At 41.2% G+C, this 27,758-nt stretch overlaps 1 protein-coding gene across 2 annotated transcripts in view; it reads right to left on the bottom strand.

Annotated features, from left to right (window-relative positions):
* Positions 1 to 457: 457 nt before the first annotated feature.
* The window catches only part of TFAP2D (transcription factor AP-2 delta), a 48,460-nt gene continuing 21,159 nt past the window's right edge, over positions 458 to 27,758 (bottom strand). For both annotated transcript variants that reach the window (XM_049818782.1, XM_049818783.1), the window contains 3 exons: positions 21,674 to 21,815; positions 14,619 to 14,732; positions 458 to 677 (listed from right to left, as the gene is read on the bottom strand). In XM_049818782.1, coding sequence (XP_049674739.1) covers positions 458 to 677; positions 14,619 to 14,732; positions 21,674 to 21,815 — 476 coding nt within the window. The remainder of the gene's footprint in view (positions 678 to 14,618; positions 14,733 to 21,673; positions 21,816 to 27,758) is intronic.

Here is a 27,758-nt window from a genome sequence, read left to right as displayed (position 1 = left end):
GCAAAGTCAGGGTGTGGGAACTGCGTGTCCCACAACCGATGCACTGGCCCTAACTCTGCTGCCGGAGAAGAAAGTGCTTCAAATTTCATGTGCCACCTCAGCCAAGTCCAGAAGTGCTTATAAAAAACAGTGTTAGTGTATCATTCAGAACAATCAAATACTACGTGCACGAAAAAGTAGTTTAGAGCAACATAAATTTTAAAAAAGTGACAATTTCATCACACAATTACTGTACACTGCTGTTCTTAGGGTTGAATACTTTCCTCTCTCGCTCTCTCTTTCTCTCTGTTTTAATCTTTCTCTTTTTTATTTTCTTTTTTGGATTTTTTTCTTTTTTTTTCTTTTTCCCCCTTTTTTTGGATTTGGTCCACTGGAGATAAATCGCCCTCAATGATATATATATTTAAAAAAAATATCAGCAGCAAGACTCTCTTGAAATAGATTCTGTTTGATGTAGCTAGTCTGTCTTTTCTGTTTTGCCCTCTTTCACAGCAGCCTCTGAAGTTTTCCGCAGGGGGGCTTTCTCCGAGTTGGCGTGTCCTTGGCCGGATTCCGCCGCTCCTCCGTTTTTGTGCGATGTGTGCTTTTCCAAGTAGTTCAGCATTTCACTGAGAACAGTTTGGAAAGTGCTTAGGGCAGCACATATTGCAGGAGTTCCAAAACCATGAGTGATCAAACTACAAATGGGAAGGAGACAGAAAAAGAAATACACACATGCACATAAATATAAATGCACTCACATACATCCAAGAGTTTACAGTACACTCATTTTCCTATGGTGAAATTCAAGACTTGCTCCCTAAACTATTTATTACCTATGGGAGAAACAGAAAAGAAAAGAGTAGAGCTGAAAAGCAGACTACAGACAGCTTCAAAGGTTGGTTTTGGTAGGAGTCTCCATTCTGAAACATCATGGGACAGATCCTCGGCTGATGCAGATTGACACAGTGTTGTTGACTTCAGAGAGGCCAAAGGAGGATCCATGCCCTAGGCTCTCCAGCATTGCTACTTTTCCAGTCCCAGAAGGTTTGGCTTGCCCCTTTCCAGGTAAATAAAACCCCTTCTGTGTGGTTTATTCACTCTTCCAGATCAGACTCTTGAACAAGACCTGGCTATTCTACGTGGATGTATGACCACATCCATACTAGGAAATCGAGCAAATGCCAAGGGTGCAATCTCTGACCCTCCACACAGTTGGCATGGTTTGGCCATACCCATGCTGCTAAGCCCTCTGACCATCCAACGGGGTGGATGTTGGGAATAGTCCCTGGCCAATGCTAATGCCCAAACAATGCTCTGGAAATTTTTCACATAGGGCTAGTTCAGCCGGGCTAAATTCACAGATCATCCTAACCACGTAATAGTAAAAATAGTCAAGTTTCAACAACATTGCCCTCGTGGTGTTGAGTTTACCAGTATAGATTTACCCTGTTGCACCTCATCAAAATGAGCTGGTTTTTTTCAAGATAACACTGAATTTTTCCTGTTGTTTTTCTGCACTGAAAAGTAGCTGAATTTCAGTGGTATTCCTCAGCAGCTACTGAAATGATGCATTAATGCAGTTGCCAGGCAGAGCTACAGTGGGTTAATCTCATCTCAGTTTAGAGGAGCATTTCATATGTATCTACACATGTATCTACAGCCACTTGAGATGTTTTGGGCACCCAGCCTGGCTTCCACCTGCAGATCCAGAAGTGTTTAAACAATGAGAAAGGCTCCAAGATATCTCTCAGGATGATCTTTCTGTCTGCTGGACATGGGAACCGTGTTTGCTAGGAAAGACTGTATCCTAGGGAAGACACCAAACATATGGGAGTCCTAACCAAAATGAGAGCTCCATTTGGAAATATCTCTCCATTTCAGATTGGGAGTGGCCCAGTCTTTTGTAAAAGGTCTCCCAAAGGCTATTAACAAATAACTCGCTTTTAGAATGTTTATCCATCAGTCTCCAGGCACTTTTCAAAGCAGGAATTTATGTTTATCCCCAGTTAGTAATGAGAGGAAAATGGTAATTAAATATTTAAAAGGACTATTTTGCAGACATCAATTAATTATACCACTAGACTCTTGGAGTTTGGACTCTTGAAGTTTGGACTTGTAGTAATAACTGGATTTTTTAATTTATCATTAAAAAGAGGTAAACATACCTTGCTTTAATGTTTGGGTTTTTTTGTTTTTGTTTTTTTTTTTTTAAGAAATGCCTGGCATACCAGGAAAATAAAAATAATCATCATCATGGTCATCCTAAGTCATGTTTTTAATATCAGTAAAACAAGGTCAGCAATAGCATATAGATAAGAGTATATTTAGCCCTTTCAAGTCCTTTTAGGAGTCAGGTGATTTCAAGATTTTGTGTGCATTTTATCATCATTTCTAGTCTTCATAAGGCCAGAGAAATAAAAATGTGATGGAGCTTACAATAACAGAAAGCAAGAAAAAGGAAAATCAAATATATCATTACTAGTTATAATATCTCATGATTTTACACGGCTTGTGTGATCTTCTGGGTCTTGATTTGGGGAGCTGACTATACCAAGACATACTAAAAATATTTATGATCTTGCATGCAAAAGAAACTAGTTTGTCTATTTTAAAAGTTGGCAATATCTGTAATCATTTATATCAGGTAGATGCATATAGTAAGTTTAACAAAGGATTGAATAGAAAAAAAATGTTCTGGCCTGCTCTCCTTGAACCTTTTTACTCCTGAGCAAAAAGAATAGTACTGTGCTCATCTGATAGCTCAATAAACCCTGAAGAGTAAAGTGGGAATACAACAGTGAAAACTTACAGAGATTGTCTCAGAAATTATCTGTAGGGCTAAGAACAAGGATAGAAAACTTTAATGTTCTCAAATGTTGAACAAGACTGTAGAAAATACCAAAACGGGACAAAATCTGATATTAAGGCACACAAGTGTAGGTGTCAACTTGTAGTTGTATACATCAACAGAGCCTAAACACCACTGCCATCAAAGGGTACTTAATGTAGTTTCCTACATATAAGAGTCTACAGTGATTTGAGATGTCCTATGACAACTGAAACATCTGTACAGATTTGCTAGATATGACATAAGACTTCAGTCCACCTCGCTTCTAGGTGCTTTGACGCCAGGCACGGTACCCTTGTGTACCTCACGTGGCACTAGATGCCAATGTTTAGGCAACTGAATTGAGCCCTGGGGCTTTATTCCATACAGTCAGAGAAGTCTGGAGAATGATTTAGCGCATGAAATGGACGTGTCTCCTTTATGGTGAGCTGCACCATTCTTCTAGCTACACTGAGGGCTCCATCAAGCTGAATAAAAATGTGTGCTCGGTGCTATTTGAGATGCCCTATGGTAACAAGACATCTGTGTCAGGTGAACAGGCAATGCAGAGGGCTTACAGGAGAACAGTACCCTTTTAAAGCAACAGTGGATGATGGCGTACCTAATAGCATCTAAAAAGATGCTGCATGCTACTGTTTACTCAACCATATCTTGTCCTAGATCTTCATTGACTACATAGGAAGCTTAGACATCCAGCTAATATTGAAAGACCTAGATATGGGTATTTTGTCCTGAGCAGAATCTTAAACTTCTGGTCTGAAAACTGGTGTTCATAGGAAAAGGATTTTGTGGGGTGAGTTAGGAGTCTATCTTCTTTACAGTTTAGCCTCTTATGTACCACTAATCACCAAATACAGTAGTTTTTTTCAAGATAGCATTGTATTTCTTGTAAAAGAGCCAACACTTTTCTGGTGAAATAGAACTGCAGAGTTTCATGGCAACTCTACTTTCAGTTCCTGATGAATATATACTTCTCCACAGATGGGGATATGCAGAACCTATTAATTTTCCCATAAAGCTTATTAAGAGAAATCACTTTATCGAAAAATTCTGACCAGCCCTCCTTGCCATGCTCCTGTAAGGGTGTGTTTTTTGAACCTCACTTTATGTAATGAGCATAAAAAGGCTGAGAGATATGATCTTGTACTTTATCTTACATTTTTATCAGTAATTCCCCTTGCTCTAATTTTGGTGGACTTTATTTCTCTGCAAGTTAAAGTCTTTGAAAAATCTAAGAAAGTTGGATAATTTCCTTTTCCTGATGAAAGCAAGTTTCAAGTTGGGGAGAAAATCTGATTTTACATTTAAATCAGACATGACAGACAGAAGATTAATGGCAAAGCATTCAAATGTGTTTCCTGAAAGTCAAATTTAGTTGCCTGATTTTTCAAGCTAACTCAGGCCCCACTGAAATTGGTTCATTTTTGGTATGCTCCACACCTATGAAACAAGTGGCTTTCATTATAATACTTTCATTTGGGTTTAAAAGCCTAAAATTAAACATTGTGGTTTCATAATGGAGTCTTCTGGGTATTCTCAGCTTTGTAGTGCATCTCACTGCAACTCCTACAAACTAACTTTATTGTTGTAAAAGACAAGGCTAACGTTTCTGATTTTGGTACTGTGCATGGAGAGCTGCAGAAAGAAGGCAATGAATATCAGGCCAACATATTTTAAATCCTTATGCTTAAGGACATCCAGACCTGCCTGCAGTTCTGCCCAGCGCTATGATGCAATTATGTCTGCTCATGTTTTAATGATGGCCTTACTTAAAAGTGAAAAGATCCAAGTGTGCCTGAAGGCTTGGACTTTCGTTTGGCAACTACCTCAAGGACTCCTCCATACCCCAGGCTGGTGAAACTCCGACATGCAGAAAAAGAAACAGATTCCCTCTCGCTGGGGGGGAGGAGGCCATCTGCACTGAATGTTTACACCCTCGTTTAAAATAAATAAATACTTTAAAATAATAATGAAGAAGTAAGCTTGAACTTATTGGTCAGACTTTCTCAGAACTCTGACCGTGAAAACCATTTCATGATTATGCAAATTTAACGCCACACGGCAGACGACGAATAATGAGATCTGATAAGACTTTTGATGGCTGTAAAGGAAATGGAAAAAGATTTTAATCTTTTCACTGATACAAGTAATCTAAGTTAGATGGACTTTGAGGTACTTCTGTTGATTTCAAGGTCTGTCCTGTGAAATTTGCCTAGAGAGCTAAATTGTGATAACTTTACTTCAGAAGGTCAGTAGTCCTAACTGTGACACCTGACTGATAGTCAAGGTAAGCATTGGGAGATGACCATATTACAGGGATAAGTAGTTTATAGGATCAGAGTGGCAAACAGCACATACAAAAGTTGCCTTGCAAACTAGGTCATCATGCTTGTTTTCTGTTCGTAACTGAACAAGTGTGTTAAGGACATGTTATCCAAAGCTGATGGACCTCCTTTTGCCATTAAGAAAGTAAAAAAGAGAGTGCTGGAGCTGATGCCCCATATTTCCAAAATATTCTATTTCAGCTCTGTATATTTTAGACCTTGGGACTGATTTTCCACACCAGGAGAATTGCCCAGGGAACATATCTGAAACATCCAGGACTGTGCCTATGGAGTGTTTCTAAGCTATAGACCAAAGATTAAGCCACTGCACTGTGGTGCACATGGTGCTCACAGGAGCCCTTGGGTGTTTGCCAAGAAATGTTTCCAACATAGCACATTACATCCTCCAAATAAAACACTGGATAATGCTGTGACTTGCTGGTTTTGAATGAGAAAAAGATGTAGAAGCTTCTGGCTAACTGTGGATGAAAAGTGGCCTCACCGCTCATTACTATCTGCAGAGCCAAATACACCAGTGAGACCACGGATCCAAGATGACTGGATACTTTTGAAAAAGAGTGAGCATGGCCCTCACGCAGCCATCAGCTCCTTCAGTTTCTCCTTTCACTTAATTAATGGTTACATCTCTGCTCTGTGGGAAGGCAGGTAAATGAATGAGATTCATCCAACTTGCTACCACGCATAGTTTTTTTTCCAGTGAGGCAGCTAATGTAGCTGAGAAGCCCCATTGCCCTTCTCAAACGGGAAAGACCAAGAAGTAAGCATTATAAACATGCTGCTGACAAGGACAAATGCAACTTTATAACCTAGTAATTTGGAAATAAGGGGATGGCGTTCATTTTTTAGGGAGACACGAGAGTGCCTTAAATGTTTTAAGAAATCTTAAGTGCTGGATTGAAAAACAAATCAAGGCCACCAAGCTTTTTTCCATCTTTGATGAAGGCATATTTGCTTTTTCCTTGGTAATCATGGAACTTATTTGTTAATGAAGAGGATAAAGAAAAGAAAACAGATTGTCGTCTGTTCTCTTGACTCCATACATGGTGACTTTAAGGGAATATGGTATCATATCACTCGTGATAAAAATTATTGGCAACTTTAGAAATTCACACCCTTCCAAAAGGGTTTTGATCATCAGCAGAGCAGGAGAAGGTGATTGAACACTTGGTACAGAAAGAGCAAAGAGAGAATCCCTGGGAAAGGGAGTGAGGGAAAAATCCCAGAGGAAGGAACTCTAATACCTTTGGTAAATAAAGAGCCAAGGAAAAGGGGGGGGGGGGGGGGGGAAGGAAAAAAAGAAAGGAAAATTTGTTGATTTCTAGTACCTCAGCACTAGGAACTAGTGTTGTCCCTCTCAGCTACCTGAATCTAAAGTCAGATTGAAAGCGATCATGGAAATGAGGGAACTCTAGAGGGCACTAGAGGTGTTTCACCACAAACTTCATTGCACGCCAGGCTCCTTCCAGTCCGTGCATCCAAACAGAAGGCTGCTGCTGCTAATCAAGATGACTGGAATTATGACAGCTGCTGCTCTACCTCCTGATAAGCAAAGAAGCATAAAAAAGAGAGAACGTTATATAAGGGGGTAAGCACATCTGTAAAAACAACCCACCAGTAAGGCTTTGGGCTCAGCTCTTTGTTACAATTTAAAAAACATGTTGAGCTTCAAAACCCATTTCATTGCTCCCTTTTACCCTTCAGAAAGAAGGATGTCACTTCCTCGCCGCTCCTAAAATCTGAGCCTCTGGTTTCTTGCCTGTCGCTTTTTGTGTCACCTTGTCAGTGTGATGCCAGGCACTTGCAGGAGGCTGACAGCTCCAGGCTCAGAGACTAACTAAACGACAAAACTCTTGTCTCAAACAGTTTCACAGGAAGGGTGTTTCATATCAGCTGGATGGCTAGGCAAAACACAGAATAATTTGTGAGGATGCTGATTGCTTTCATTATCTAGCTTTAGTATTCCGAGCCTATTATTTTTTTGTCTCTTTTTATAAGGTTTCTGCACTGAAAGAAGTGTCACTTGCAAGAAAGTGGTTTTCCCTTTGCTGTTTTGCTGTCTTTATCTTTTATATATAAAATAGATGATCTGGATGTGATTTTGCATCTTGATGAAATGTAACCTTGAAGTTAAAGGATCAAATCCAACTTCTGTAATCGGTGGGTATTCGGCTTTCCCTATATGATGGATGACATTAGTAGGATATCTGAACTTTCCAAACACTACAGATTCTTACAGATACAAGTGTCCCAAAAGGAGACGTAGAAGATATATCTATACCCAATTTTACAAGTGAAGAAAGTGCGACTAAGAGGCTGACTAATGAGGTCGGGGAGTCTGTATGTGTATGCCAGGAAACAGACACAGATCTCTTGAGTATAATCTCAGCAAGTCTTCTCTTTGTAAGTTTTTTTGTGTCATGTTTTTTGGCTTCCCAGCACAGAAAGTGGGTAATTTTTTGTGGGTTTTCTGGTAACTAGTTTTCATAAGATTTTGGGGAGCTAAAAAACTTCTGCCAAAAATTAAAAAAAATCAAAGCTGTTCTGATGCAAGAGCAGGTTATAAAGGCAAAGACAAGAAGACACATGTCAGTGTGACCTTCGGGGTCCTGGCTGAATCTGTGGAAAGCTCAGATTTGACAGTGAAATGGAAGAGAGAAATAGATACATGCTCTCTCCACTGAAAAGAAGAAAGGTAGGGTCTAAAATCAAGAAAAATACTAAATTAGTGTTTTGAACATTTGGTACAGTTGGAGGGATATCCTAAATTCTGATCCTTAGACTGAAGGCTGGTTTGATACTTCATCAACTGATTTAAGTGTGAAACAAATAAAGCAGGATCCTAGATCCAGAACTCCAGCTTTGGTTTAATGCAGAAGCCACTACATTAGATAACGATACTCATGGACTCTCATTCTCAGTCCAGCCTTAAATTTTCCTCTGAAAAAAATCCCCTTCAGGAGGGGAAAGTGAATGTGCAGGTTCACCCATGCCACCAGAGATGCCATGGGACATTTAGAGTAGTTATAAGGTTGGTAGATGTGATGCAGGACTCACAAAAGCCCCTTGAACTGAGGGAGTGGCAGCTGAATGTGACAGGATGTCCTTTTACACCTAAAATGACCCTAGATTCCTAGATTCACCAGACAGGTGAATCACCCTAAGGTTCTTAAACTGAAGCTAGGGGATGCCTTTAGTCACCTATACCTGCATTCCTTCTCTGAAATGTGACAGAAACGTTTCCCTTCTTCACAGCAGGGATCTATACAACTGAAAATGTTTTGTTCATCTGGTTTGGTTCTCTGCTGTGGAAAGGATTGGATGCACTGAATGTCTAGGAAGGTCAAAAATACTAGAGAGATGAGTGATATGCAAATTAATTCCAACCATCTCCCATACTGACATGCTTCAGATCTACCTGCACACCATTAATAGGAAAAGGATGGGGCTCGTTGATTGTGCTGGTTAACATTGTTCTAGATCCAGCAGAAGAACTTGATGGCCTGCAATGTCACCATTCAGCTCTGCTGAGTTAGTGGCAGGATTATGGGTGTTGGGGGTTATCCAAGGCTTCACCATCTCCCATCACAACTACCTGCACCATATAGTCTCTGAGTGCGTGGCTCAAGGCTCTTGTGACTCCAGGCAGACTTGTCTTCATCTGCTGTAGGTCAGGATTTCCCTGGTTAACCATTTTCAAGTTTTTCTAAAGTGAATTATTTTCAAAGCCTTATATATTTGTTCTGTTTACATCCATCTTTTTGCTTTCTCTAACTATTCCAACCCCCTTTTTTCCTCCCAACACCTTGGATAATTGAGAGCTGTCTCTCAGTTTCACTGAGCATGAAACTAGGCTCTTTTACCTGCTCTGAATCCCAAACCGATCAACTTACAATGCTAAAGGGAGATTTGTATAACCTTTCTGTCCTGAAAAAAATAAAGATGAAATCTCAGCTTTACTGACAACAGTGGGATTTTAAAATAGTTTAAGTTTCTGGAGAAATGAAAACCCCAGCTTTTCCCTCTTGCATACAGAGACACACGCACATGTACACAAAAGTCTCGCATAATTCTGTAGGGTTTTTGGGAGAAGAACATCTGAATTATAAGTAATAGAAGGCATTTTAAGAGAAACTAAGGTTTATCTAAATATTTTTTCCCCTTCCTTCCTTCCTTCCCTGCTCTCTCACTCTTCCTTTCCTGGTGCTTACTCCATTTTGAAAGCAATGGGTGAGAGAAGTAGGTTTCTCTCATTAAAGCTATAGACACTTTGGGGTTCTTTTCTAGTACTGATGTGCTGACTTTGCTCTCTACTGTAGTAGACTCATAAATGCATTAACACAGATCAACCTTTAGAGGACAACAAAGAGACAGTCATGTATCTGGGCAAAAAGTCTCATCACTTAGTAATGAAAATGGATTTTCCCAAGGTTTTCTTGTTTGCCCTGTAGCTTAATGCTGATTCTGCCTTCAGAAACTGGGGACAGAGTAGCTCAAGTGGTGGCTTTCAGGCCAGATACAACTTGCAGGATTATTCCACTTGCTCCTCTGCATTTATCATGACAGAATCAAAGAAGAGCTGAAAGACAGCTTGGGAGGCCTAACAACATACCATCTCTTCTTGAACCCACACGCATGTATATGCTTAGAAATCTGAGCTACTCCAACACTTCACTGATGAGATCAGTTGCTTGTGATCCAGCTCTGACAAGGTTGGACTTCTCTAAATCTCAGTACATTATTTATAGCACAGGTAAGGTACCTAACTGGGCTGTAATAAGGACTGGTTCTTCCCTGAATTCTCAAGCTACATAGATATTAGTGGTATATATGCACCACTCTGCCCAGGAATAGTTTGGGACAATGCTAGTTAGACTAGGCTAAAAAGCCTCAGGAATTCTGCAAAAAAGCAGCGCTGGCACTACTTTTATTTACTAATGTCAATATAGCTTCTCTGCAGTAAGATACTCCAAAATGATGAAAAGGGAGAAACCTTGAATAAAGCATACATATTATTACCCTGGCTCAGACAGTGCACAAAAGTTGTTGCTATGAATGTAAGGGTCTACAGAATTGTCTGTTCATGGTCAAACAATACTGGGAAAACATTCTTTATGCAGCATTGAGTTTTCCGTATTCAGGTCAGATGGACATCTCAGGGAGCAGCTGCATAAACGTGATTGTACCAGAGGTGTAGAAGAGCCTCTGGTTTTTGCGTATCTGGTAAAGTTGTGCAAAACTCAGCAGTTTTCAGGCTCACTGCAGCTCCTTTGAAGATTTCCCCTGTTTTATGCTTTATATGAACTTTGAGTTTGGAGTCTGAGTAAACCCAGCGATTCTGATCCCTTCATGGGGACTATCCTGTACTTTGGGTTGGACACATGTTTACAGATCTTGATGAATCAGGACTCAGTGGAAAAGCTTCAGAGAGAAATATGGGCTTGAAGATTTAAAACAGAGGAAATGAGAAACACTGCTTTGATCTGACCTGTGTCGGTCTGTGAACCCTGGTCTTAATTATTAACGTTGAGCAAGTAACATCATGAGCAAGTGGAGCACATAACTCTACACTTACCAGCTGTAGGGTAATTTATTCCTAAAGAAAGCTCCCTTTTACCCCAAGGTAGTAGAGGCTGGATTCTGCTGTAGGTATCAGATATTATAGCTCTTCAAAAAGTCTTTCATTATCTTAGAATTTATTCTAATAATAGACAACTGTGTGATTCCTCTGATTTTTTTCTGGTCATACAAGTATCTCTTTGACTTTCTGACATCATATGGCATAAGCATATACATATATGTATAAAATACCAACTTTTCATCTTCCGGTTTCTTTGCTGCCTTGATTATGGTTTACAAGGCAGAATTTCTGAACCTCTTCTTGTTATATTAAATCTATATGAAACTGTATGAAATTTACCATGGTCAAAAATCAGTTCATATTGGATAATGGTTGAAAAACATGCTATATTTATGCTAAAACCATTCATAAAACCTTGTCAGAGATTCCAGTGAAAGGCTATGGCTTGTCCTTGCCAACATAATATTTTGGCTCCATCCTAATCTAGAGATTTATACAGCACAGAGACAGAGAATTTATTGTGAGAAAAAACACAGTTCTGGAATACAGATAGAAATAAAGATGAAAATTTCACTATTGAAAAAGCATGTTATAAAATTTGTGATGACTACATGGAGTCACTACTTCAGATTTATGTCTCCTCTGCAAGACCTATTTGTAGAGCACCAACAGCTCTTGGGCATTTTGGTCATAAATAACATTAATTTCATGTGTATAATCGGGACCAGCCACTTATTAAGACAGCCCAATTTTAGGCTGACTACTGTAGATGTCATAAGAGTATTTGACAATGACTATGGTATGAAGGTCAAATTCTTCTCTGGCATACAGTTGCAGACCTCTTTATCTATAGGTACAGATACATGATAATTGTCACTGTAAAAAATAAGGACAACCTGCTCTTTTGGAAATCTGAGCTTAAGTGGGGGCCTATGGTCAGGGATGTGGAGGCCAAGGTACTTTGAATATTTGGATTCTTAGTGTTAGACATGTGCTTTGTTAGGCAGATGCTTTCAACATCTTTTTATGAAATGATTCCTGACTGATGTATAATGACAAGCAGCTATTTATGCTTGTGACCAGTGGGAGGCTGTGCTATGCCTCAGACAGCAATGAGCCTGTTGTTGCTGGGTTACAAGGACTTTCTCTGTGTGTTGGGGTACCAAGAATTTCTTCCTCTTCTCTCATCCCCAACTGATCAGGTGCAAATCTCTTGTGACCAAGGTTGGTTCAGTCTGAGGTTCATGCCTCAGAGAAAGTCAAAGAAACCAAGTGATCAGTCAGAGTCTGTGTTGAAAACTTGACTCAGAAAATAGTTAATGCTCCTGGAAAACATGGCAAATTACATTCTTGCACCTTCTCTGGCATCTGAGACAGACTTAAGTGCCTTCTGTGATATTTAATCTCAAGAAGGCAAATAGCGGTAGGAGGGGTTCAGATGACCTAGCTGTGAAGGTTGCCAGATTTAGGGGATGGGAATAGTGATTTTTTTTTTTGCCTACACTACATTTAGCTATTTACAATATAAGTGTCTAGTTTGTACTGGTTGCCTAAGCTCCCATTTAGCTGGAGATCTAGACCAGACTGTTCGGTCAATGGAGTTTAGGGAGAAATTCAAGTCACACTAATGTAGATGTCTATGTTAGGCCTGCTTAATTGCAATGCAGATTTCACAGGCTATACAGACGAGATCCCTAGAGACTACAGCAGAAGATATACACCTGTCTGGAGCCAAGGCACCTACAGGTAGATGAGTAGAGTTAGAAATCTGGGTCAGAAGCTGGATCTGACCTCAACTTCTCTACAGTAGATGGAAAAGGAATATGGTCTCAGCTCAGCCTCTGGGTCTGGCAGTACTCATCATTCCCCAAGCACAATCAGAACCTGTCTGATTTAAGCCGAGGGAAGCATCTGTGTAGGATCAAGACCTGTGCTCTTCTAGGTGCCCATCTTCAGTCCGACACTTATTGCCTACAGCAGGCACGAAAGAAAGTACTGAATGATCCAGGAGCTGCCTACAGAAGCTTTGTACTCCAACCTACTGAAATGCAGCGGAGAAAGAAGGGTGGAAGCTGTACAAGTTGACAGCTTTTGTAGCTGAAGTCTTCAGCATTTTATCCTGACTTCTATTTCTTCTTTATACAGGAATCCTTGGAGATTAGCTACCTTATATCGTGTTTACTTTGTGTGCATGTAATGGGGAGTTACTTATTTTTCCATAAGCTTAGGTAGCCCATTAAAATCCCTCTGTGAGTATCCCATACAAATAAGTACATCTCTCTCGGTGTGCAGGTGTGGTTAGGTATTTTGGAGTGTGTGTGTATAAGGGAAAGTAGACAGAGATGTAAATGTATGTGTATGTCTGTTCACATCACTGCCTGAGAAGAGAAGTGGGGTTGTCTAGATGTGTTCGTGTACCCATAGGATGCACACGGGTGTGTGGAAGAATAAACAGGAATGTGTGCATTTGTGGACCAGGCATTATCCTTGCCTCTCCCCACCCCCAACAGGTAGATGGAAGAAGTGGGATGGTGGGTATTTTGGATTCTATTCAAAGTCTGAGGGACTAAACATTAGGATTCACACCACCTGGCTGCTGGGTGCCTCATGCTCTATCAGAATCTTAACAACTAAAAGATGTTGGGATGTTTGGGCACAAAAGTTTTCTGTCCAGCCAATGGATGAAGAGTGGCTCAGCTGGCTGTGCTCAAGAATATGCAACATCATTCTAAGGCTTCGTAGGCCTAACGAACCTGCTTGGTGCTATTGTCTGTAAACAGCTCTCTGGAACAGTTCTTTACACGTTGATTTTTTTCAGGTATCAGTTAATGGCTAGAAAAAAAAAATCTGTAGCCTCAGCTAGTCGTGTATTCCCGTCTGTGGTCTGAGCAAAGATGGGAACACATCTAGGATGTTTCATCACACCTATCTTTGATAAATATCTTAGATGACCCCACTATTTCAAAGTGGCCCTCTGGAAGTTCCCATCTCACTCTTGACTGTATCTAGCACATAGCCTAAAGCAAAAACGTGAAATTGCACAGCAACTCCTGGGCTAATAAATCTTTCTGATCCCAAACCAACTATGCACTTTTATCCATAACTTGGATAAAATTCTGATTAAGTTTGGACTTGGAGTGCATATACTATGGGTCCTTGTCTTCATAACAGTTTCTTTGGCTGTCTGCACCAGTAAATTAAATATTGCTAGGGCATGGGCACAGGAACTGAGTCTAAATATATTAGCAGTCTCTGGCTTTTTAGTCTGAGCCAGCTTGCTGGCTTCCCAGACCTTTCCAGGGTGTTCAGGAATTAGTGCAGTAAGACTGTTCCAGTAGGTAGCGTACTTGGAGGCCAGTCTGCTTAGGAGGCCAAAGAGTTAATAGTATGGCCATGGTAAGATGATGTCAAATGGTCTCAGTAGCATAGAGGAGCCTCTGGAACTATTTAGTTAATTAGTAAGGATGCAGCCTCTTCCTCCTCTTATTGCTATTTTGATTCATCTATTTTGTCATTTTGGCTCTGAACTTGAGTTTCTTCATTTCTGGACCATCCACTTCATTGGCTGGCTTGTGATTTGGCTCACATCTAGAGCAAGACAGCTTTTGGGCCAGATGGGGAGATTTGGACAGCAGATGTGGAAAATGACTTACTCAAACTCAGACTGTGGTCCTAGAAGCAGGGTGAATGCAACTAGCCTGAACTACATTGCTGGGCAAACACACACTTTTAATAGACACAGATAACAGAGGGTTTATAGACATTACAGTCTTCTAGGTAAGGGAACAAATACCATTAAAACATCATATGTAGTCTTTATCAAAGTTATGGATGTTAGTTAATTGTTCCTCATTCAAAATCATACCTGAAATGTGTTAAATGTCTCTGGATGTCGAGGTCTAATATTGGAGTCGGTCTAGAGGATCCGAGGGGTGATCTGTCTTGACTTAGAAGGTCTTGGAATTCTTTACATATTTGTCTAAAAGGAAAGCAGAAATCCTTAAATAACACAGGTGTAATCCTTTCCATAAAGCTGATCCCCAAAACACTGTCACCTTATCCTGAGTGATCTCATTCATAACAGAAGAGTTTGGCAGAGGCATTGTTAAAGAAATTAAAGGCAAATGAATCCCCCCCTTGCTTCCCTGCCCCAAAATCTCAGATCCAGCAACATACAGAATCTCTTGAACAGGAATAGTTCCTCTGTGGAACCATATTAACATTGATATTTTAAAATATGACTTCTTTCCGGAATTGGGCCCAGTTCGGCAGTGTTAATTCTGGTTTAGCTCACCTATGTTAGAAACAAGGGTTATAGTTAAAGAAAATGATGAACTAGCATTAGAACATGCCTGTGTTTGTGTAAATACACCACTGCTTGTACATTCGCTTGTGTGTACTGGTTTATCTGCAAGTAGAAGTCCTGGCAATTTTGGCCCTGCCTTCGTGGCCCCCAACTCTTAAGACAAATGGAGCACTAGGAGTTGTGAAAGAAAATACTACCTTTGCTCTCTTAGTTGCCATTTGTGTCCATCCTCTGCTTCTTTGTAGAGTCTGGGGCAGAAGAATTGATGGATCCTCAACTGAGACCTCTCCCACAGGTCTGCCCAGAGTAAGAATTCATTCCAGCAGCAGTATTTAAATTTCTTATTAAAACATTCATTAAATTGTTTTACATTTCTGCCATGTATCAGGCAGCCTAAGGTAGATGTCTGCAGCAGACCAGAGGACTTGCATCCTAACAGTGCCTCTTTCTCTCTGGTGACTGTAGGAGGAGCTCAGTGACTCACTCAGCTGTCAGTGCCTACACAACACACAGGCAAGCGAGGCAAATCCCATCAGCTCCACTTTTTCTCAGTGATGGTTTCCTGAGCAAGGCACGCTTTCAGTAGGTAGGACCTGGGACCCCAGCTTGGCACCTTGCAATGGGATCTCAGGCTCTGTCTTGCCTGGTCTCCCACCAGCATAGTAGCCCATCATCTTTGGAAAGAATCGTTGCTCTTGCTGTCTTCCTTCTCTTTCTCAGGCCTTCCCTCAGGCTTCTCTGGATGCCTCAGCAACTGGGCATTAAAAATATCCCCTGGGATACCTCTGTATAGGACCTAACACAGGGAAAGCCCTGAAAATAAAGCCTTTTCATTCTTGTGATATTGTTGTATTGGGTCAGTTTGCAAATTAGTCTAGGAATGTACTTTTAAAAAAAAGAAACTGAATGAGCTCCATGTAGTGCATGTCCTCAGAAAACTACTATCTGGACCATGGATGAAGAGAGATACCACTTACTTTCAATTGATTTATGATACAATTAATTAAAAAAGGAGAGGTGTCTGGATCTCTCACTTAGAGCTTCTCCAAATAAGCATATCATTCCCCATTGACTGTATTGGAAATATAGGCACTTAACATGGGGTCAGGAGGGCATGATGACCACCAGACAATCAGATTACTCAGTTGGGTTGCCTGATAGTAGCCTGACACTCAGTTGGATTGACCTAATACTGGTCACGGTGACTACATGTAACTTAGTAAACTGCCACCTAGTAAAATATACAGTGCCAGGGGTCATCTCATACCTTCATGCAAATTGTCACCATCTGATAAGGTCCCTATAGTTATGCTCCTCTAGTCTCCTATACAGGGTGGCTTCCTGAGAATGGACCCTGGTATCAGCAATCTCCCAGAACATGCTCAGAAGATATTTGGGAGAGTTCAGGAAGCCATTCTAACATTTTAAAAATATGGACATTGCAATCTGAGGACTCAGTGTGTGCATGGTTTACTTTGTTAGCATAGATGCAATCACTGGGCCTGGGGCCAGTTTCTAACACCAAAGAGCATCTCTGTGGTCCATGATTTCTGTTAGAAAACTCTTTGCACATCTGGTCCTAGATAAAGTTCAAGTTCTTCATTATCACCTTGCAACTCTTGTCCTTTGGGACGAGGAATAATGGAAAATAAGTGGGTAAACTCAGCTTCTTGGTCTTTAGAAGGTCCTCCATGGCCATAGCAAGGAAACTATAGTAACCTGTTTTTACCCTTCATTATATCACTGTTCTGCAAACTGTGGACATAGACTTTGGATACCAGGAGAGAAGATGCAGAAAACTATGTCCTGCTATGCTGCTGGACTTCATCCAAGCCTGATTTCTGTAAACTCTTGTCATCTGTATGGACCTAGACACGGACTGCTTGAAAAGACAGCATTGTCTTAGCCTTTCAGGCAAAAAGATGTATTCAGCAGAAATGTATGTAAATGCAGCATACAGTTTTAATGAATCAGGTCCTTAGAGGAAAAACAGTTCCTTTCAACAACTGCAAACAGTCAGTCATTTTGGCTTCTAAACAATCTACTATCCCCAGTCGGCCCTGTCAGCACCGCTCTTCTCTCCTTCCTCCAACCTCTACTTTCTACCTGTTGAAAAAGTTCATCTTAAAAGTTTTTCTATTTTGACAAAGGAAAGTGTCAGAACCAAGTGTGCAATTAAGTTCCCTTCTATCTTCACATGTCAAAAGTCTTTACTGAATGTTGGCAGATTGAAAGAAAAGAAAAAACTTTTTTATTATACATGAAAACCTGTAAAAGGCAGTAACCTACTTTTTTCAAGGGGATTTCTAGGCAAAGTGGTGTCTCAGAGCCTCCACTACCAATAAAACATCACCTGGGGTAGTGACAGGGAGAGGGGCTGACAGATATTTGCTGAGTTGGACTGTGACTTTGAAAAAGCAAAGAAAAATAGTTATGCTGTCTTAGGGGCCACAGATTAATCACCCCTGCAAGGGACGTACCTAGTGATTTGTGATAGATGGTCAGATGTTCCAGTATATGATCAGGAAAAGATAAATTCTGTACTGGATCAGAACAAGAGCCCATCCAGTCCATGATCCTACCCCCAGCAGTGGCCAAAGCAAATGCCTTGTGATGAGTACAAGAGTGGGAAAAATGTGTGTGCCCATGAGTATAATATATTCCAAATGTGGCAGAGTTACCAGGCACCCAAAGACCAGATATCGGGGAGGTGATCAGCAGGTCCTGTGCATCCAGTCTCAGAGCTACTTTTCAGAAAACTAGCAAATTGAGCACCTAATGTCATGGCTCAGAGGTTGATTATCCTGTACTGGCTTTAAGCAATCCCACAAAAAGGTTATTATTCACATTAGTCTGTTTTGGTCTGTGTAATTGTGTGTGTATCTGTCCCTCTGTCTTATGTGGAAAGCCTTGTGCTGCGATATGCTGTGATGTTTCCCATAGGACAGCATGCCTCTCCATCAAGTGGAATTATTGATGTGGCCTTCAGCAGTTCTGCATCTGTCCTAGCTGCAACCCGATGAGGTTCTGTCCCCTGTTGTAAAGCCATTCAAGGTCTCTCACACCTTTGCAAGGTGAACTAACCTATGCTTAAAGACCCTCTAAAGCCAGGTACAAGGGTTTGGTTTTTTGTGTTTTGTTTTGTCTTTTAAATTTCTGTGTGGTTTGCATCGACATGTCCTGAAGCCTTTTTAAAGAGTCTAGGGTTAACAGGCCAGTATCAGCACCCTTTGGCCAGAACTATGACAATTCAGTCTTTTTTTTGAAGGATCTTTCCCTTGAGTGCCCAGACAATCATCTGCTCAGTCAAAGGAGGTGAGTGCAAAACAAGAGAATCATAGGAGACTGCCTTCTCCTGTTGTTTACCCCTCTCTTATCCTTTCAGCTCTTAACCAAAGCTTGTTTCATTCCCATCCTGCCCTTGCTGTCACTTGTGTTCAGTGCTGTATACTGGCCACACAGCCCAATCATCTCTTCTTCCCATGATAATTGTTAGGTAAAACTCTGATTCTTCCTTGTCTAGACCATCAGGTTGTTAAACAGGCCACGGCATCATCTTGTTCCATCAACTAGTACTGTCCTAGGCAGGTCCTGAATTAGCAAATTTGAGAGACCATTTCAAAGAGGTAGTTTTGGAAGATCAGGTGGCTTAACACAATGAATATGGTTTGTTCCATGATAGAAAATAGTTCTGATTTCATTCACTGTATTACTATCAACATAGCCTCCGACCAGATAGGGCTGAGCAGGGCAATGAAGAGAGTTTTACCTTAAGCTTGGTGGCCTCCATGTGTTAAAGAGAGCTATTGGCATCTGAAGTAGCACTCTTTAGCCTTCACTAAAGGCCATGGGCCACAGTTCTGTGCATGGCAGCTGAACTATTTCCATCCAGGGTGAGTGGATTGCTTGATTACAAGGTATAGATGCCCTCGATAACACTGGGAGTTCCTACTGGACGCTGGAGACTTCAGCATTATAGACATTAAGGGCTCCATTTAGTTACCCACGTATAGATATGTGGTACCCAAGACATCCATAATAACTGGCAGATACAACACAGTAACAAAGAGAGACCTGTGTGCTTCTGGAGCAGCAGCTGGTAACCACTTTGGATAAGCCAATTCCTCTCAAATGACAGCAGATGCCTACATTTGGGCAACTGAATCAAGCCACTGAAGTTGGATGTCTGAATCCAGAATGGAATTTCACCTATATACTAGGAATTGTGCAAATAATTTTGTTCTTTCCCCTTATTTTTCCTCAAGACCCCACATGTGGAAGATCTCACCAGTTCTGCCAAAGGCACACCTCTATGGACTTCTGGCTCTGTTGCAGAGCGGACAGTGGCAACACACACAGGCAATGGCACTCCAGTTCTTTCCACAGGCAAAGCTTGCCATGAGTGATTTTACCACCCTGGAATTTCAGTGTTGTTTTTGGTGGCAGCATAACAATCCACCACTTTTTCTAGTGTCCTAACTCACAAGCGCATGAGGCAGGGCAGTTGTGAAATTACTGAAATCACAAACCTAGAGCTTATACATGCCTAGTGAATAATTGAAACTCCTGACAAATGACTAGAGTGCCTACTATCAGACACGTGGAAGCATGGCTGGGAAATACCATGCTAATATTACGATGTCATGGACCTCTGTCTCCTGTAGTACCTGGCCAAGACTCGTCTGTGAATCACTGTTCTACTTCCAGGCAGGAGAGGGCAGTAGTAGCACACACATTGACCCATCTGTCCTTGTTACAAGCACTCTGACTGCACTAGGATATGGCCTATCTTTGTATTATCGACAGATCTCCCTGATCAATTTGCTGGTGTTTTTAACTGATGGAAGGGGGAGAAAAGTAATTTTGTTGCTTACAAGTGCAGCATTAACAGCCTACAAGCCCAAAGTTCATGGGGGTTAGGAGTAATGCATGTCCATGACTCCCCATCTCAGTAGTAAATAAGGGTGAGAAAGTAGGTATGGAGTGATGAGAAAGGGTAGGAAGACTCTTATGTGTCCTTCAGTGGGACAGCCTATGGAGGTAGGACATAACAGTTACCCACTGATTATTACAACCCATGGTGATATGATGTCTCACTACAGCAAGAAAAGAAGGGGGAAGATTTGTATCATTATAATTGAGTTATAATGTGTTATAGATGGGGCAAATCCTCCAGCTGGGGCAGCTTGCAGTCTTAACTCTTGTTTAGATTGTGCTGCCCAGCACTGCAATCGGCTCTTACATAGTTAGGGGGGCAGATTGTTAATGGGCTATGCAGCAATAGGGAGACACGACTTGCAGAGAGGAGCTGCTTCTTGCCAGCTGGTTTATTCTCACATCTCTGAGACCTCTTGGACCCTTAAAACAAATGTGGATATAGGTAAGAATAAGATCATATTCCACTTACATTATTCCTTTTAATCTACAAGGGACTTAAGAGCATGATGCGGGAGGTGTCTCACCACCTTCACAACCAGCAAACGCCCCCTGAGCCACACATGCTCTGCTTATCACCCCAGGGAAGGATCACAGACTATATTCATGGGATTCACAAGCCTGAGATGTTTCAATGCATGTCATCTCTGGGTCACCTTCAGGGCAAGGAGCTCTAGATAGAAGAGGGACACCAAGGCCAGAAATCCTGTTCCCCACAAACAGACAAAGCAGAAGGACATTGGGATACAAAGGACAATCCTGCTGCTGGTCAGCCTTCTCCCCTGCTACAGGGGGATCCCTCTCTGTTGGATATATCCCAGCCTGGATGATTTCCAAACACTTCCAGTACTGGCATAGTGGTTTGAGAGCTTGGCTTTCTGGCCTCAGCTCTCCTGCAGCCTCACTGTGTAACACTGTAGTAAGCGCAGGAAGAGTATGAATATGTTCAAGGCTACCCCATGCAGGCATAGCACACACCTAGCGTCGGTCTACATTGTTCCATGTAGACTATTTATTCCTGTTTCCCATGGCTCATGAAGGCTAATTCCTCCCTCATCAAAGCTAATTAACCTAGATGAAATGTTATCCTGATATGATGTTACTGCTCCGGGGAGGCGAGTGACTTGTTTAGAGCAAAGTCAGGTGTCTCCGTGTGTCTTTAATAGCTTTAGCAAAGCTCCCCCGCTGGTGTACATTGTTCCAGTGTCTTTGACTTCAGGGGAACTGCTGCAATTTCCATCCAGAGAGGATCTGTCCCTCTGCAAACCAGCTCTCCCACAGCAGACTAACGATAATTATCTCACAGTAACTAGTACTTCAGTAGAAGCTTAGATCTCCTGCTCACATGCAAACAGGAGACAAAGCTAGTCTCTATCCTATAGATCTTACCATGTAATAATATCGCCTCCTCTCATCTAAACCAAAGCATCTGAGATGTACGTGCCCCCCTTACCTGCAGGCAATGAGAGCACAGCCACTAACACCTCACTGCAGTAAATAAGGTTCCTCTTACAGCATCTCTAAAGAGGATTGCTCTCACTTGCTGTCAGTGAGTACTGTTGTGATAGCAGTCACTGCAATCCCAGCTCCATACTCCCACTCCTCCCTCCCCCAGCCCCCAGATCCAAAACGGAGAAGTGACAGACAGATTTCTTTTTTAGTTTCCCCTCCCTTCTTACTTTGTCGCTAGGATCATCTTTTTCCTCGCTGTCTGCTCTTTCTGTTCCATGTGCTGTCTGGCAATGTGCTCTCCTACCGCCTTGGCAGGGAACTCTGTTTCACAGGTATAGCCGAAATCTCTGGCCAAATGTAATGCTTCCCCTGTGGGCAAACAAAATGGGTCAGTTAGGTTTTAAGGTTATTATTATTCATTATTATGCTTACAGAATTTCTTCTACTCTTCAAAAAATAATAATACAATAACAAATTACTTCTGTAGACATTCATTCCGGATCTCAGTTACAAATTTCAGCCCATTTGGCCTGCTCATGCTTAGTCATCAGATAGTACCAGCCAGAAGATAGGGAGGTTATTCCTCTCGTGAGAAAATACTGGTCAAGACAGCTGGGTTTAGCACCCTCCCTTGCCACCAGGGAGTACTGGGCAGCTGCTTACGTTTTGTAAGCCGGGTGCATCATTGATATATAAGGCATGGAAATTAGTGGAAGGTAGGAAAGTATCGCTCTGAAGAGCTGAGATTCAGCCTTTGGTGCTTCACTTCTCTATCTCTAAAGGAAGAATACCTTTCTACCCCAGGAGACACCTGTGTGGATATCATATATTTCAGCGTATTTGCTTAGGGGTTAAGCCAGCAGGCATAATACAAGTGCCCCACGTTAAAGATAAGCAGACACCAAAGTAGAGCACAAGAAACAATCCTGTTTCCAAAAAGACTGCAGTCAAAATTGACCAGACAAAACAAAAAGGGATGACAATGAAGATCACAGTTACTGTTTTATAGGTGGGTAAATCAAGGCAAAGGGAGTACGTGGCTTGACTAGGCTTTGTGAGAAGTCTGTGACAGAGGCAGGCACTGAGCACATCTCTACCTCACTACAGAGACTGGACACCATAACCCAACTCCACGCCGGGTGCCAAATACCTCTGGAAGAACCTGTCCCTCTCCACTAGCTTAGAGAACTCAGGAATTTATTTTAGGGTTTACTGAACACTCTGGTCTGCGTGCTGTGACTCTGACAACCTTGGTGTGGGATTTATCTGATCAAAAACAGCTGCCTGGAGTGTGAACATCTGTGCCTAAGTTAGTCTTTCCCTGGTGGGAAATAGGCACTTCCAGATGACACGTGCTCTCATCTCATCGTAGAAGGTAGAAATAGGTCAGCTACCAGAAGTGTACGTTGAAGCACATCTGCATGAGTGACTGAGACATGTGCTCCAGAATAGTTTTTGGGTTAGGGTGTTGTGGGTTTTTTATTTTTCTTTTTTTCAGAATTGTGTATTTGATTGCCATCATGAGAGGCGGCATTGGACCCTGGCCTTTTGGAGACCAGGCTGATGCTCCAGGTGAACAGTTAGGAGGGATGCAGGAGCTGTAGCACTTCACTTTGAGAACATGTGCAGTGGAATTCCTCTGATTAAATGTCAATATTGACATCTGACCTAGTACTTTCAAGTCAATGGAGACAAGCTAGCACTTGAAGCAGGTATCATCCCATACTAAAGTTGAAGGCAAAAGTGGATCAGAGGAATTATAGAAAAGTCTGGGTTAGAAGGCAATTCAGGAGATCACCTTCTGTTGAAAGCATGGCCTTAGATTAGCTTATTCATGGACTTTTCAAGCCTAGTCTTGAATATTTCCAGCTGTGGAGATTCCAGAGCTTTTCTGAGCAACTTAATCAAATGTTTAATTATTAATTTAATTTAATTGCTAATCACCCAGAAGTGCTGATTTCTCCCTATTGACTAATGTGCGACATGAGAGAACAGATACAACTATGATTAAGATGATGAGATGAATCCCATCCCCAGCAAGACCGAGACTCTGTGCTCTGCACAGACCTGGCCAGGTCAAGGAAGATGAAAACATCCATGGGAGCAGTGGTCCTGTGCCAGGGACAGCATGAGGCATAAGAAGCCACATGCACTGACCTCTAGTCCAGAATCGATTCTCCACCTTTTCAGAGTTTTTTGTCTTCACTTCTATCATTGGAGTTTTTACCAGAAAAATACCTTTTGTTTCTATATGCAAATACTTTGTTGTGTGTTTATCTGACCTACCTGGATTCAGGTACCAGTAAAATACATGCACTACTCCCAGGGAATTTGTTTGCTGACACCAGTCAACAACAACGTTCACAGCTGTAACCAATTTTGCATGCAAAAATTGAAGATTATACTCAAAATCATCTGCATTATTTGGAATTTTTAAACATGATTTCCAGTATGCCTGAAAAGAATAAGAAGTTAACAAGCAACCACTATCTCCGAGTTGAAAGGAGAAATGGTTTCCACTTAGTTTACAGCATCTGGAAAAGTAAAATAATCTTCAGTGAATATAAATGGATTTTAGTGGCATGTTAACAGTGAGTCAGAATGAAGAGGCATATAGCTGACTGCCAGTTTTGTGTTTAAAATGTCTATCCCAGACTTCTTCATGGATGAGAAAAGGTACAAATTTAAACTATAGCTGCTAAATTTCTGTAGAGTTGCTTCAAAATTTCTATTTCAGCTATGCTTTTACTCTTCTTTATTTAAAGACTTAAAGAGTAAGTCAACTGCAGAGGAGTACCAGGTTTTGCTTTTCAACCAAACTCCATTAAAACACTTGGTAGGTTTATTTTCATGCCAGCATGGAAAGAAGATAAAAGTCAAACCCATCGAAGCTGTCATCGGGTGGAATTACCATTCTCCAGACAGCTCTATCCTGTTCCCAGTCAGACCCAAATAACAATACAAGGAATGTAGTCAGCAAAGAATTCAAACATTTAGCCATTGGAAAAGCCTTGGTTTCCTCAAGAGAGCAAAACTTTATTTGATGTAATGTAGGCATTTATTCAATATGGTCAATAACAAACTGAAATTTGTATGTTCTCACTTAAAGTCAAAAAAAAAGGGAATGAAAATATGAATTGTCTTTCAAACTTATCTTTACAAAGATAGTGTATATTATTTATTAGAGCAGAGAAAATTATACTAAACTGTTTTGATGATTGGAGAAAATTATACAAAAGTATAAAACTTGTCCATTTTACCTGGAGCCATGACTGTGATTGTGATTAAATGTTAATGACATATGAAGAGGTAAAATCACGAGCAAAAAAAACCCAAAATTGCTTATCTACCTGTGGATATAGATAGGTAAAAATGTAGATACAAATGTACTTATTGTGTTTTGTGAAATAATAAATTTAAAAATGTTTTAAATATATTTTAAAGATATATTTTTACTGGAAATGGAAAGCTGATGTATACTATGGATGCACATTAGAACTATGCATATTTATTCATATAAGCACACACTTCCATATGATATAAGGAGTAGGCATTCTAAATTACAGCATCAAATTCTAAAAAAAAATACAAATCTGGACATGAAAACACTATGCAGAACATGATTTCTCATATCTCATTGTTGAGCAAAGATGTCATTTTGAACCTGGGCCAAATGACGATTTGGTATTTAGAAGTCGCTTGTGATATACTTCTATACGTATTAATTTCTGTTAATCTCAGTGAATAGGGGTCCCTTGTATTACTGTACAGTAGGAAATAAGTCTGCTTGGTGGGGGAAAGTAGTTTGTAGAAAATGTCATAAAATACGTTCTTTCTTTTTCTACATCATAATTTAGAAAAAGGTGTTCTTTTTCTACATCATAATTTAGACATTTATTCTAGGGGAGAATGTGGAAATGTTGGTAATGTGAATGAACTGACCTCTTGTCTTTTACCTTAGATTTCCTGCCTTCTGCCTAGTTATAATTTACATCAGGGAGGAGTCATACTAAAGGCAGAAAACTCTAAAATCCCTGGCTTTTATAGCCAGTTGCCTTGTTTCAATCTAAATTCAAGTTTCCCATGTGCAATACCCCCTGGTCTTTCCTCCTGCAGAGACAAAGAATGGGTGTTGGGGATCGTTGACTCTTTCTCCTTAAATCCAGCTCACGGCTTTGCAGCAATAGGCAGCGCTGCCTTTCTTATATAATTTGACAATTGACCAGAGAGCTTTGCATGATGGAAAAGGACAGTTGCTGAACCTGAATTGGCAGAGACAGCTCTGGAAAACCTCAGTGGAGAGACCAGCCGCGTACCTTGACAGGTTTCTGTGGGCAGGTGCAAGGAGCAGCGTGCGTGTCTCCTGGGTCTAGCAAGAGTGAGAGATGCTCCTATGCAGAGTGAAGGCAGAAGCTGTGTCCCAGGAGAGGGACACTCGGCATCTGAACCTCCTACTCTCTCCTCGGCTTTGCCTCCTCCGGATGTTCTACCCAGCAGAAATGCTACCCAGGGGGAGGAGGGACAGGCGGAGGGGGGGGGGGGTGAAATTTTTTTTTCTATTTGTAGGGTGAGAAGGGAGGAGGAACAAGTGGAAGGATATTTAAACAAAGGCTGGTGGGGGAAAAGTGTGAGAGTTGATAGCAGGGTGGAAAAAGTAACTGCTGACCTATTTTTCTCAAGAGTTTTGGTCCCCAAATGGTGAATGCCATCAATTCTGTGTCTAGGAAATTTAGTGTCTTAATTAGGTTTGACAGGAAAACAAAGTCCAGATTTTTTGTAAGTGCCTTTACTGGTTATTGGAACAAATCTGGTGGTTTTAAAATCATTCATGCATTGCTTTTACCTGCATCTGCAATCCCATTTATGCTATGTCTCTGCCTTATAAGTGACCTGTCCAAACTGAAGGGACATCTCCCCTCTTCTCACATCCTTTCTTCCTCCCACCGGGGAGGCTTATGACTCCTTTGAACCAGCACTAAGTCTTAGCGTTGGCAATGCTAGTATTCAGTGGAGGAGCCTTTATTGTATTAGCTAAGATGTAGGAATTTTCCTTTTAGCGCCGGTAAGAAAAATGACCTTTCCCTTCATCTAATCTAGGCACTAGAGGGCATCCCTCACCTACAGGTTGCACAAAGCTGTGTCCCATACTGTTGGGGAGAACCTTGCAAAGCTGAGTTCGTTCTCCAGTCTGCCTTCCCACCCATTGTGCTGATTTATGCGGATGACAACAGAAAGAACGGAACTGACCTGTCAAACAATTCCTACTTTGGGCCCCAGAAGTCCCTACCAAAGACGCTAAAGATGCATCCCGACCAAAACAAGAATAACAGTAAACATCTAGCAGCCATGTTGAACCCCAAAAGAAGTAAGTTTGCAGAAAACAAGGGGCCACAGGATAATTTTCATAAAGTCTGGATCTTCACATGATCACCACAGCCTAGAAATTCACTGCAGTTCCTCTCTTGAACTTAGCGGTACTCCCCCAAACTCAATGATTTTAGTCTATTTTAGAGGAAAAGAAGTCTCAGTCTTGCCAGAGACTTTTGAGACGGCTTTGGTCGATATACTTAATCATGATACAACTAATTTTGCCTTTTCTTACCTCAAACAGGCATTCAAGAAGTTGAGCACATTCCTACCTTACAGAGATATTAAAGGCCTTGATACATAGAGGACTGTGAGGATCTTTGGTAATAATAAACTTAGAACCATCTAAAGTAATCAAGAGCTACACAATTCTGGGTCATTATGAGAAGTCCACACAGTGCACTTGATATTTAGGGAATTAATAAGACTAACAAATCATGATGCCAATTTGTGTATTGAAATCACACCGAAAAAGCCAATGCTGTTTTCCTCCTGTTTTCTTCTCTAAACCCTGGAATAAGCCTGTGTCTTTTGTTTTCTGCCTCCTCCAGCAGCAGGAGCCTTTGAGGGATGGGTTTCCTTGCAGAAACCATGCTACAAGTTAGTACCACTTGGAAGTAACAGCTGCACGTACAAAGGGAAGACAGCTTATACTACAAAGAATTCAATAAGCACTGCCAAGTTTGACTGAGGATTGGTTACATAGACAGAAAATGAGCTTTGTTTTGTTTTCTGTTGGAATGTTAACGCACATGGTGGTGCCTTTCCCAAAAATTCCAGGAGACAAAATTCATGATTAACGTGTCTAGGCAAACAGGTCTGTGCCAAAGTGAGCTTAGCCTCTTGAGTGTAGTTCTTTAGAAGTCACAGTAAGGCAGTCCAAGAACAAAAGCAATGCCATAGGCTTGATAATAGGTTTGCTATCGGTTTTGCGTAAAGGGCAGG

Source organism: Accipiter gentilis, chromosome 16, assembly GCF_929443795.1.
Source record: "Accipiter gentilis chromosome 16, bAccGen1.1, whole genome shotgun sequence".
NCBI classification, from domain to species: domain Eukaryota; kingdom Metazoa; phylum Chordata; class Aves; order Accipitriformes; family Accipitridae; genus Astur; species Astur gentilis.
The sequence above is the reverse complement of the archived record's forward strand: the minus strand, read 5'-3'. Positions and strand labels throughout refer to the sequence as shown.